General features: G+C 39.2%; 1 protein-coding gene and 1 long non-coding RNA gene across 2 annotated transcripts; one reads left to right on the forward strand and one right to left on the reverse strand.

Moving 5' to 3' along the window:
- Positions 1 to 327: 327 nt before the first annotated feature.
- LOC309477900 (uncharacterized protein) lies at positions 328 to 6931 on the forward strand. Its single transcript, XM_082141401.1, has 2 exons — positions 328 to 5578; positions 5759 to 6931. Exons 1-2 carry the CDS (start codon positions 5329 to 5331, stop codon positions 6592 to 6594), a joined length of 1086 nt encoding a protein of 361 aa, XP_081997527.1. The 5' UTR covers positions 328 to 5328; the 3' UTR covers positions 6595 to 6931.
- Positions 6932 to 8020: 1089 nt separating this feature from the next.
- Positions 8021 to 13166, reverse strand: LOC309477987. Its single transcript, XR_014198722.1, has 3 exons — positions 13033 to 13166; positions 12531 to 12650; positions 8021 to 9469 (listed from the first exon to the last, which is right to left on the reverse strand). It is a non-coding gene; the product is annotated as an uncharacterized lncRNA (long non-coding RNA).
- Positions 13167 to 13887: the final 721 nt, after the last annotated feature.

The raw sequence follows: 13887 nt of genomic DNA on the forward strand, positions 1-13887 counted from the left end.
AAGCATCTGCCAACTGTAAAAGATCTTTCTAAATTTATCTAGCTGTTTAGCAGTTGGATTACCAAGAAAAGCCTCAACATTCACTTCCATACTAAAAAAAAATTAGGCTTGTTCCCAACTACCCCCGTACACAAAAAAAGTTAATAAAAACTGTACTTAACACTTTTCAAAAGTAGAGAAAAAAAGTACAAATTATATAAACACAATGGTGTATGGTTTTTTTTTCCTTTTTTCTCAAACTCAATATAGGCTACATCACTGTGGCTCGCAAAAAAAAAAAAAAAAACAAGTAAAGGAAAAAAAAAAGAAAGGACGAGCCCCCATTCGTTACGAGGTCCGACAAAAGTTGCACCACCACAACCAATTTTCGACCCGCACAATTTAACTAAACACCCGGGGATTTATTTAAATCATAGAGCACCTTAACCCCGCCATAATAAGATGCCCAGAGTCTCATCTCCCGCTTCATTAATTAAATGATATAATAAGCCATCGAAACCAAGAAGTATAATAAGAAAAGTATTTATTAATTACATAAACTTAGGAGACAAACAAAGAAATAAGCTGATTACCTCAGGAGGGGCAAAAGCCAAAATAATAAACCAAACTCAAACTATCTACCGCAGTACACCTCTTTCCTTCTCAAAATAAAGAATAAAATAAACAACATAGTCTTATCTCCCTGCTAACCTCAAAACAGGAGACAACGGAGGAAAAACAAAAAAAGGCACCCACCTCCCTACATACGTCTCCTTTTGTTACACGGGTGATTCAACAAGTTTTCACATTATGAATACAAGCAAGGTTTCGAATAACGTCGATGGTACAACAAGGCTTAAAAGAAAACTTAAGGTAAACCACGAAGTCGGCAGAGAGGAGAGAAGAGAGCTCGTGGAGGAAACATCCAAACACGCTTAAATCAAAGCCGCCATGCCACTTCTGACGTCATCGTAATGCCGTGCACCTGTACGCGCTCTAACAAGTGCCGCTAGGAGAGAAAGAGAGAGAGAGAACCACAACAACAACAAAACCACATGCACAAACAAGAAAAAAAATAACATCATTCATCAAAATCATTAAATTAAACAACGTAACAACATTATTTTAAACTAACTGAACTGACTTAATTTAAGTTAAATTTGCTAAACGAAATTCAAAGATCCGATCTTGCAACATTTGAAGACATTTAATTTAATTCATATATTCAATATTATAACTGCCAGTAATATTCAATATATCACACCCCTCTAGAAATAATGCTTGTAATGCTCTTCCAAGTAGCAGAATTATTTCTGGTTCTGGTTCCATTTCTAGAGTGTGCCTGGCAATGTGTTGGTGTTTAGGCTGGTGTAGAACTGCACTTGGCGTTGGAATCTTAGACTGATTATTCAAAATCTCATGACACTCAATGAGTGGTGGAAGAGAGATGAGAACTTTACGGTCCAGTGATTCGCTCTGGATTCCTTCTGCTTTCTTTGTTTCTAAGTTTCTACGATGCCAGAGCAAGTTCTGAGATGTGTAGCGACAATGCCTCTAGTTTAGGGAATTTATTAGCTCAAATGAGAGGTAATATTCATAAGATATGAATATGCATATGCCGTTTACACAAATAAAATTATGCCAAATAGGGAATAGGTCAAACCTCAGCTTATATCAATAATTAACCCGATTTCTCGTGGTAAATGCTGATATAAGTAGATAGAATTATATTTTAATTAGGGGAAATTTAGGTAGAGGTTAATTCTCATTTATCATGCAAAACTATCTATCCGGCAGATAGAATAGACAATTCCTGAACAGAAACCTATCGTCTCCAACACCAAAGAATAATTTTCCTGTGGCCACAAGGAATGATTATTTTCGGGTTTTAGACAACTTAGATTGTTTAATAGTAAAATCAAGGGAGAGCTGTAACTTGGGACCGCACCTTCAGGGACTTCAGTAATGATACGAAAAGACAAATTCAATTCAAAAAGATTAAGGAATTTTAATTACACAAGCTAAAGATTACATATACTATTTCAATCACGCAGGAGTAAATATGCATAACAAACAAACCATATAAACGATCGCAAATAAGAAATAAAAATAAAATAAAAGTTATGAGAGGGGAAAATGAGAGAGGGATTTTGAGAGAGAGAAAAAGAGAGAGTTTTGGTGTGTGTGTAAGATGGCAGCGTGTGAGAGGATGTGGGGGTTTGGTAGCACGTGCGTGTGTTTGTCTAGGAACGCGTGTGTGTGTGTGTGTGTGTATGAGCGTGCGGGTATGTGTGTGGGTGTAAGTCTGTGCGTAAAGAATGAGTGAGAGAATTAGAGAAAGGCAAAGACAGTTTACAACATTCCTTCACACCGAGACCCCAACAGTTCGTAGTAATTCTTAGACAACTTAAACAGCATTTCTTTCGGATTTGCGAATTTAAGAAGGTAACTTTACTTCACTTGGTTTTGCCTATTTGGCCCTCGTTCGTGCATCTGTTGTGTACAAAAGGAGCCTGGAACACGTGGTCTGATGCGTCGTCAAGGCGGAGCTCGTTGCGATGGTAACGTTAACTTAGCCAAAGATGATTTAGCCTTAAGTTGGTTTGTAAGAAATTGTCAAACTGAGATAAACTATCAAGAAAAGAAAGACTTAGAATAAAAAACGAAATAAAGAGCAAACGAAGGTTTCTTGGAAGAAGGAAGGAGGCGGGTCTCTCTCTCTCTCTCTCTCTCTGGCGAACTGCTGCGAGGATCGAGAGATCTGGCGCCGTGTTTTGAAGGCGCTGAAGTCACGCCTTCTCACGTGCGTGACCCAATCGTCTGGAAGGACGATTGTGGCCACCTCCTTACGTTTTGCAAAGGTACACGCCTCTTCTGACTATGTACTGACGGAATAAACTCGTTCATGAACATTTATAAAACTGGTATTAATGAAAGAATGCATCCTCTGATATTTTGTGTTAAAGATTCAGTACCGTTGGGTTCTTTGGAACAAAACAATACCGTGAATGATAATTCTGTGAGCCAATAACACAAAGATACATGATTTCTCGTGATTACACGCACATCAAATTGATTACATACAAATACAGCTTTTTAGGTATGTGGACCATGGAACACCTCAAGAAATACATTTTAAACATTTAAAAAGATAACTTTGACCACCCGTGGTCGGGAAATAGATGCAGTCCTCGAGTATGTATGCATATGTGTGTGTGTAGAGTCATGAAGTCATGGAAAGTTCAAACTGCGCTGTGAACTTTTGGTCACTCTGAGTCAGGGGGAGTTCGTATGTATGTATGTATGTGCGTTTTATAATCAATGGGCTTTTGGTCGAACATCTGTTAAAACAGTTCGGGGTTTGTTTGTGAGATGTTGTGAAACGTCCCCAGGGGTTATAGCATCTCCAGTCTGACTGGCGTTTTGCTGATCACACATCTTAGCCGAAACAGTCGAACAGAAGGTTGTGTGTTTACTCAGAAAATAGATTAGGGTCTTTTAAACCAGGGGTCAATGATTTATGCAGATAGGAGGCTCCATTCGGTCGGCACGTCCTGGCGTCGAAGTTTTAAGACAATAGAGGTGTTTGTAAATGAGGATTCCAGTAAGTTGATTAGGTCCCAGACTAGAGAGGGGGTTTGATCACGGGTAATTTCAGTAATTTAATCAACACGCAAGCCGGGTGACCTGCCTTCCGTTACAGATGATATGAGAATGGACGCATAGCAACACTAGCCTTAAAGCTGCAGTAGGTAACTCTTGTAAAAATGTATTTTTTACATATTTGTTAAAACTGTCATTATGTCCTCCTGACAGTAGAATATGAGACAGATAATCTGTGAAAAAAAATCAAGCTCCTCTGGCTCCTCCCAGTGGTCCTATTGCCATTTGCAGAAATACACCGCTCCCGGTCAGAAACAACCAATCAGAGCCAGGAGGAATGTCTTAGCAGTGTCAATCAAGCTCGTGTACGCGCTGATCACACCCCTCTCTTGCACAACGCGTACTGTTCGTCGTTCAAAATCAAGATTGCCACTGTGCTAATGGCGGACAAATAACCAAAACTGCCTATTTTTCGAGTGGGACCTGCTCATCCAACAAAGACAGGTAAATGGAAAAAGACAGATGACGATAAACAAGTGAAAAATTAAGAATTAGAAATAGAGTGAATTCCTCGTTGGAGCCCATTGACTCAGTGTCAAAACTCTAGCCGCATAACATACAGATAAAATGTCACGCACTGTGCAAAGCAACAATTGAAACCTGCTAATTCACTGGCTTGTCATGTTGCTGAAATAATGTACTAGCAAAGCTTATTTAGCATTACATATCGCTAGAATAATTACTTACATACTGTAACGTTAGTTACCGTTATATTATCTTACTAGCTATTTATAACTTAAAGAAAGAGAGCAACGTTATAAAGTTACATTACATGTATTGCAAAATACGTAATGATTTGAGGACCAAGTTTGCAGTCAAATAAAGGCAGGCCATAGTCAATGTAAAGCATATTGTTGATGTTTCGTCCCTACCAGTGAATGTGCCATAACTGTTTATCCGCCGTCATCGGTGGCCCTGCTTACTAGCCTGCGCGTTCACGGCAGGCTCCGTTGTGGGGGAGTAGCTGTGGAGGGAGGGCTGTAGCGCAGCAGAGAGCAAGGGTGACCTGTAAGTTGTGCTTGATCAAATTTTCAGGCTAAGTCAACGTTTTCTAAAAAGTCCCTACTGCAGCTTTTTAAAATGGTTTTTAAAGCACTAAGAAATGGTTTCACTACTTTGCAGCCAGTGAAGTTGCATCTGAATTTGTCAAGTTTTTGACATTTTCACATGTGAGTTCCAAATGAATTATAGTGAAGGAGGGTCTCATAAGGACAGGTGGAGTGATAGAGGGTCTCATGAGGACAGATGGAGTGATGGAGGGTCTCATGAGGACAGGTGGAGAGATGGAGGGTCTCATAAGGGCAGGTAGAGTGAAGGAGGGTCTCATGAGGACAGGTGGAGAGATGGAGTGTCTCATAAGGACAGGTGGAGTGATGGAGGGTCTCATGAGGGCAGGTGGAGGGAAGGAGGGTCTCATGAGGACAGGTGGAGAGATGGAGAGTCTCATAAGGAAAGGTGGAGTGAAGGAGGGTCTCATAAGGACAGGTGGAGTGATGGAGGGTCTCATGAGGACAGGTGGAGAGATGGAGGGTCTCACGAGGACAGGTGGAGAGATGGAGTGTCTCATAAGGACAGGTGGAGTGATGGAGGGTCTCATGAGGGCAGGTGGAGTGAAGGAGGGTCTCATGAGGACAGGTGGAGTGATGGAGGGTCTCATGAGGGCAGGTGGAGTGAAGGAGGGGTCTCATGAGGACAGGTGGAGTGATGGAGGGTCTCATAAGGGCCGGTGGAGTGATGGAGGGTCTCATAAGGACAGGTGGAGTGAAGGAGGGTCTCATAAGGACAGTTAGAGAGATGGAGGGTCTCATAAGGACAGGTCGAGTGATGGAGGGTCTCATGAGGACAGGTGGAGTGATGGAGGGTCTCATAAGGACAGGTGGACAGATGGAGGGTCTCATGAGGGCAGATGGAGTGATGGAGGGTCTCATGAGGACAGGTGGAGTGATGGAATGTCTCATAAGGACAGGTGGAGTGATGGAGGGTCTCATGAGGGCAGGTGGAGTGAAGGAGGGTCTCATGAGGACAGGTGGAGTGATGGAGGGTCTCATGAGGACAGGTGGAGTGATGGAGGGTCTCATTAGGGCCGGTGGAGTGATGGAGGGTCTCATGAGGACAGGTGGAGTGATGGAGGGTCTCATGAGGACAGGTGGAGTGATGGAGGGTCTCATGAGGGCCGGTGGAGTGATGGAGGGTCTCATGAGGACAGGTGGAGTGATGGAGGGTCTCATGAGGACAGGTGGAGTGATGGAGGGTCTCATGAGGACAGGTGGAGTGATGGAGGGTCTCATGAGGGCAGGTGGAGTGAAGGAGGGTCTCATGAGGACAGGTGGAGTGATGGAGGGTCTCATGAGGACAGGTGGAGTGATGGAGGGTCTCATGAGGGCAGGTGGAGTGAAGGAGGGTCTCATGAGGACAGGTGGAGTGATGGAGGGTCTCATGAGGACAGGTGGAGTGATGGAGGGTCTCATTAGGGCCGGTGGAGTGATGGAGGGTCTCATGAGGACAGGTGGAGTGATGGAGGGTCTCATGAGGACAGGTGGAGTGATGGAGGGTCTCATGAGGACAGGTGGAGTGATGGAGGGTCTCATGAGGGCAGGTGGAGTGAAGGAGGGTCTCATGAGGACAGGTGGAGTGATGGCGGGTCTCATGAGGACAGGTGGAGTGATGGAGGGTCTCATTAGGGCCGGTGGAGTGATGGAGGGTCTCTTAAGGACAGGTCGAGTGATGGAGGGTCTCATGAGGACAGGTGGAGTGATGGAGGGTCTCATGAGGACAGGTGGACTGATGGAGGGTCTCATAAGGACAGGTGGAGTGATGGAGGGTCTCATCCATGGCACCATTTCCAGGATTCAGCTCTGGGCTCCTCATCCTCAGTGCTCACATCAGTCTGCAGACACTTCAGATCCTACAAAAATGCATGATACAAACATAATACAAAAGCAGTCATTTTAACAGCACAATGTCATTTGATTTGTGTATTAGAAGTAACACAATTATCTTACTTTATATTTCAGTAAGATCCCTAAAATACCATTTCCCCCCCACAAATGCCACCGTCGTCTTTCCTTGCAGGTCCTGCTCCACCACAAAAGCTCTGCGCAAATGCACAGAAATCAAGAATCAGAAAAGTGCTGTAATATCTCTGTTTGAAATTACAATATTTAAAATAAACTACACCTTAATAGATTTTGTTATTCATTTCTGTAGTATACTCACTCATAGCCTTTGATGGCAGTATTCAGCTTCATGAGTCACTTTTTACTGGATAAACACACGTGTTCATCTGTCCCTGTAACATCCAGACAAGATTCACGTTACCTCTGTGATTTATGATCTCAATACAACATTTATATGTTAAGGATGTTGCTGATGAGTTAACACTTTTTATCCAACATAAATGTTCCTCAATTTATCAACAGTACTAATGGACACATACAATAGATAACTTATGATTGACTTTATAGATTTGCTTATTTACCTTACAGCTCATTTATCTAATGTAAGCAGTGTTGACAACAGTGAATTCTCTTACATAATAGCACACATTCATCACTCAGATGTCCATTTCATGTTGTGATGTGCTCATCTGCAATACTTATAGAATATTTTCCTGTCAGATGTAAATACACGTTTAAAATAAGCTTTTTAAGTCTTTAAGATGTATATGGTTTATGTAAATCCACTTTATGTGCTTACTGGAACTCCCCTGTTAACTATACATAATAAAATGTGTTTTTACAGCAAAATCACAACTATACTATACTGTCTAGCGTCTTTACACAACAATTCAACAGTTTACTCTACAGTAGTTCAACACGTACGATTTTAACAAAAGGAACCGTGTTTACTCACATTTGAAAACACCAGCGTCGCTGATCTCTGCGATGTTCGATTATGACGTATCCTCTCCCATGGCCTCCTGGGATAGAAAAGTATCCATCGATGGGTGCTTCAGAATCTGGGCAGAAGCAGTAGCCCATCCTTTTATGAATCCTGATGTTTCGGACATACTACTCCTTTCACGTACTGTTTTCTCCTACTATATAGTAGGTAAGTAGGCATATTCAAACACACTATAATAATACGCACATTCACATCTCGCGAGAATTCTCACATCACCCAGGTGATTCTTGCCTACTCTTTTATGAATACTAAGGATTCATACATACTTATTCTCTCGCCTACTGCTTTTTCCCTACTATACAGTTGGGAAGTATGCAGTTTCGAATGCAGCCAGCATCTTCTCAACACATACACAACACAGGGTGGGTCAAAGTAGATGTTGTTATTGGGCAGCCAATGAAGACCATATTATTATGCAAATGAGTTACCCAGTGACGTGTAGCCGTAACAAAGGGGCATTCGAATTTCTGACAGCTTGTTTTCAGTCTCGATTCTTTCTTTTGAGAGACAATAACTTTATTTATCGTGCACTTTTATCTTCACAACTTTAAAGATCGTTTACATTCACAGACAGCTATATTACACACTGCAATAACGGTAATATTCACGGTAATGTGTGAACGTGAACTTTGCTCAATTCAATTCACATTTATTTGTAGTTGGCTTTTCACAATACATATCGTTTCAAAACAGCTTTACTGAAAATGCATGGCTATATTACAATTTAGAGTGATGTGTTATCAGAGGTGACTGTGTCCAAGTTATGCATTTTAGAAATGTACATACAAATCACACAGCTAGCAAATAATGTATTAATTTAAGGCAGAAACAATGAGCTCATTGAACTAATAAATACATGTTTGTTAACAAATGATTGGGATATATAGAAAAATGTTGCACTGGTGCATGTTGATTCAGAGCTGGCGTAATATCTTCACAGGTATTGGGGCATCTGAAGTCTTCATAAACTTGGGATGGGCATCCCAAGATAAAACAGAAAAGCAAAAGGAAAGAAATTAGACAACTTTAGGCAATGGGCAACTTTGGGCTCACTTAGACAACTTTGGGCAATGCTTTTTCTCATGAGTCCGTTGATGAGATGATCGGGTGAATCTCTTCCCACACGAAGTACACTGGTACGGCTTCTCTCCAGTATGAACTCTCTCATGATCTTTCATGTCTCCTGACCGAGCGAAACTCTTTCCACAGTTTGAGCACTCGTACGGTCTCTCTCCAGTATGAATTCTCTGGTGTAATTTTAAATGTGTTGTTGTAGCAAAGCTCTTCCCACATTCAAAGCACACATAAGGTCTCACACCAGTATGAATACGCTCATGCACTTTTAAATACTTCAGTAGTGAAAAACTCTTTCCACAAAAAGAACAAACGTGAGGTTTCACAGCAGCATGAATTTTAAGGTGTCTCCTTAAGATTGATTCCACAACAAATGTTTTATCACACTGATCACAGCTGAATGATCTCACTCCAGAGTGAGAGCGCAGATGATTTTTGAGAACTCTTTTGCAACTGAAACTTTTTGCACACTGAGAACATGTGAACGGTCTTTCTCCAGTGTGAATTCTCATGTGTCTGTTAAGGTCTGATTTATGTAAGAAAGTCTTTCCACACTGAATGCATGTGAACAGTTTTTCTCCAGTGTGAGATTTCATGTGTTTCTTAAGGTCTGTTTTATGCACGTAAAACATTCCACACTCAGAGCATGTCAAAAATCCTTCGAGTCCAGATTTCCCAGCTTGTTTTTGTGTGAAATTCTCTTCAGTCTTTGAAACGACTGCATTTCCATCTTCATTTTTGAAATGATAAGGTTTTTGAAACAGATGTTGTTGGTCTTCATTTTTATATGTATATTTTCCATCTTCATTTGTGAAATGCTGGGGTTTGTCTTCATTCACATCCATCAGGTCTGAAATCAACATTAAATTCCCAAAATTCAATTTAAGGAGGACAAATGAGAAACAAAGAAATAAAGTTCATTCTTAATTTAGTCTACTAGTATCTAGTTTTAGATGTATTGTTATATCCTCCTAAGAACCGGAACTTTTTTTGTGTTTCACAAGTTCACACTTACCTAAAATTAGAGTAAAGATAATGCGTATTTGGTGTGCTGTCTGGAGGGAGGGCTGTCCCTGTCTGGAGGGAATTAGCTTAACCCTCTGGAGTCTGAGCGGTTTTTTGGGCCCTGGGGGTGTTCTGACATTTGTGCTTTTTTCAGTTGCTTATAAACATATTAATGGCAAAGGTGTAAATTCACTCTATATAGCACAAACAGGACTACAATAATATGTGAGCCACATGTATGTACATGTTTTCACTAATGGATGTCGTCGCCTATAGTTTTTTCTTCAAAATTATGTGAAAATAGTCTTGCTTTATCGTTCACATAAAACCATACATTGATTTAAATTGATGTAAAACAGGTTTTGCTTGGAAAGCCAATATGCGAGGGGGGCGTGAACAAGGAGTGGTTTACACCTTAGAATACGATGTCCCACCCACTCTGCATAATGATGAGCCATTCACTCAGGTGTGACACAGTGACTGAGCCACAATGCAAGGACAAAATATATATTTAGAAGAAGACTTATATTGACCATTTAAGATTTTGCTTACATCTATCTTGTAAATATGTTTTGCTATTTTATTAAAACGGTTACAATTACAACAATAATTACAATTTCAACAATATTTCAAGTGTACTCTTTCTTTGTAAAAAAAATGATTATAGGCCTACATTTTATCTATGTATTCATTAGTTTGAATATAGCCAACATTGGAACAGCTAACATCTTAGTTGATGACTTTATTTTTGACAAAAATAGTATTTTATATATAGAAATTGCTAAACAAAAGCTTATTTGATGTGGCAGTATATTCTACAGTAAAAACTGTACCCAAATCTACTAAACAAAATGTTGTCTTTCATATTTCGTCTGAATGTAACGTTTTTACTCATCTCAGTATAGCAATACAGTTTGCTAAAACATCATCATTCATTCACACACGCGATTTAAATTTAAACTGTCTTTGCCAGCTGTGGTAAACAGCGCGCATCTCTGCCGTTTATTCATTCATAAACAGAAACCCACGTGAGAAGGAAAAAACTTACTAGTATTCCTCAGCTCGCTCCTCGATATGCCCGCACTTCTGAGGGACATTTTCCATTAGTATTATTCCTCACAGCACTGCAAGACGGTGTAAACAATGATCTAAATAAACTTGTGTGTTTTCTCGAGCTGATGGGGGCGTTCACAGGATTGCCTCAGCCATTTGCGTTTGAATAGCGCGCCCTCTCCGTGGGCGGAGTCACATTACATCTGAATTAGCTGTAATGAGGTCGACTGGAATCGCTCTCTTTTAATACAGATTTCACAAGATGAGAATATTTGTTTTTTATATAAATTACTTCATTTAAAAGAAGAGAATTCAAGCTTCATGCATGTGTGTCTGTATGCCTGTTTGACTGAGTATTCGCTGAGTTATTGTTCATTTTCGGACGCGTTTCAGAATGGACTTCACTGGCAGAGAGAAGGCAGAACTCGCTTCGTGTTTATTTTTCTTTATTTGGCAAAAAGCACAACACTTTGTTTTTATTGTGAGTATACACAAAAATAATACACATTTAACAGAATCGATTGATGTATGAAACTCCTATGGAAAATCAAAGTCAACAGAGTATTTATGAGTTTCTTTTAGACTAATAAAAAAAAAGCGAGCTGGTATCGCCGGCGATACCGTAGACCTCAGGGGGTTAATTATCTGAACATGCTCCTCCTGAACTTTGTATATATGCATTTTAAAATAATTTTAAGGGCTATTGGCTATCGATTAATCATCAAAATAACCGATCGATTACTCTTTTATTGAAATAATCGTTAGTGACAGCCCTACACTCAACCTCTGCCATTATCGTGCCATCGTGTGTGATTGTGTACCTCTTCGCTATTTTGTTATCTTTATTTTTGTTTTAGGAAATGTAGAGGTTAAAAAAAAAGATTGTTTTGTTTGTTATTTTGGCCTTGTCTGCCCCTGATACTAAACTCTTGTTAAAAATAATAAAACTCTTATTATTTGGCATCTCTCTTATAGAAAGACTCTCTCTACGGCTGACCCCTAGCGGTTGTAACAATTACATTGTTTGGAGCATAAGAAACAAATGAAAACTTTTTTGAAAAAGGATATTTTGTTCATATTTTACGCTATGGCATCTGTAGAGGACACCAGGACTCAGTTATTAAGAAAAAAGAAATGGCATGATTAGACATGTCATGTTTATTTATTATTTATTTACCAATACATTTTTAGGTTTAAGGCCATTTTTTACCAAACTTTGTATAATGGAGATTCTCGACTATGTTATGAAAAAATATAATAGAATGATTTTACATACCATTTTACTTTATGCACAATGTGTGTAAAATTGCAATAAATGGGTAGTCCCATTCTATTCAATGTATTTAATTAGCATATTGATGTGTTATTTTGGCAACATGTAATGAAAAAAAGAAGTTTAATAATGAGAGTAATAACTTGGCAACAATTTCATTAAAAATATATAATATTTCATTGGAATATTGATATAAAATTTCCTTCCCAATTGACTTTGGGATTGACTCCCCAAAATGCCTGATAAACATGCTGTAAGTCCTGGTTTCTTCTAAAGATAGCTAATCGATAGCCATCTTCTAATCGATAGCCTGTTTCCTAACAGAGTCATTCTGAATATTCTTATTTGAAACCCCATAACGTTTTCCTGAGATGTTTATTTACAACAAACAATTAAAGTAAAAAAAAACAAAAAAAACATTTTAAAGACCAAGGAGAAGGGGTTGTAATAATGAAACTATATCTCTGAAATGCCCTGAATGTGCTCTTTACAGGTCTATGCCTGGGTCTAAGCAGGATATGTGAGTTTTCATTTTAATGTTCCCCATCAGTCATTAAAGAAAATGAAGAAAAACACCAACCTATTTGTTCCTCTGTATCTTCATCTTTTATTCTGCAGGGTTCTTCCTCAAACTCCATCTTCACAATAGTATGCCAGTAGTTTCTCCTGGAGTAATTGCTCCTGCTTGCTGCCTCTTGTCCTGTGGGAAGATGGGAATATTCCCCAGCATTTAAACTCTCATTAAGAACTCTCATTATGTTTTAATCAATTCAACGCCTAAAGCTGATTTTTATGTTGCTCTTACATTAGATATGATTTACATACATTAAAAACTGTGAATCAGGTTTAATTTGTTTATTACATAAAATGTAAACACAACTCATAATATTTTTGTAATCAAATTTTAATGTGAAAAACCAGTCAGTATAACGAGTTGTTTACGTTTCACGAGCGTTAATGCAAAACATCAGTCGGTTCATTTTGATTCGTTTGTGAGTGATTCACTAAATTAACTGAATCGTTTAGTCGTTTGGATTTAGATTTCTCCCCAATAAAGGATTAAATGAACGTAGGCTACTCACAGTCTGAATAACAGCAGATTTAGAGCAGAACGAACGCCCGTGTTTCACGGTTTCACTTCACATGTTTATGTTCTCTTCCCTCGCTCACTTCTCTTCTTCTTCTAGATTTGGATGTGTGTCATTGCTTCGGTTGCACGAGCGCCTTCTACTGGCGGAAACCATATTAAACTTTTTAACCCTCATAAAAAAATAAATAAAAAAAACACACCAAAAAAACCCACGATCCTCTCTGTTATCTCGTTGGTTGATATTATATAAACACAATTTCTATCCCCAAACAGGTCTGATTTGGAATAAAGTATTGATTTAAATTTAAATGGCAAAATGAGTCACAATGAGCAAATTTGATGTATGATCTGCTGAAATCAGACAAAAAGTGACCAAGGATATAAAAATAATAATAATTCTGAAGGTTCCAAAACAAAATCACCTATATACTGCATTTCAGAATGTTTGTAAACAATAGGCACCAAGATACTTGGCTCCATGGATATGCTTTCCAATTGACACAATACAAGGTCAAGTTAAATGTAAGCAAGCTTTTACTGAAAGACAGCAACACCTTTTGTCCTAAGTCTGCTGTTCTACTGAAGCTACTGTGTTCTGTGCAGTTTTTAAAGGATGAAACGTGAACTGCCTTACTCCATTAAAATGAAATGTTGTAGCCTACATTACAGAGCGGACAATTTCTACAATTTAGGTCTAGGCCCAGGCTTAACAAACAGCAGTGTTCATTGTAAAGCTTGCTTTGTTAGGCCTAACTTGAACTCTAGAGTGTCCAAAATTGAAGTTGTAAACATTTGGTTAACTATAGTTACTTAAGAGCACATGCTTAAATGGTCTATGTCTTTATGT

This window comes from Leuciscus leuciscus (assembly GCF_965113295.1).
Source record: "Leuciscus leuciscus genome assembly, chromosome: 16".
NCBI classification, from domain to species: domain Eukaryota; kingdom Metazoa; phylum Chordata; class Actinopteri; order Cypriniformes; family Leuciscidae; genus Leuciscus; species Leuciscus leuciscus.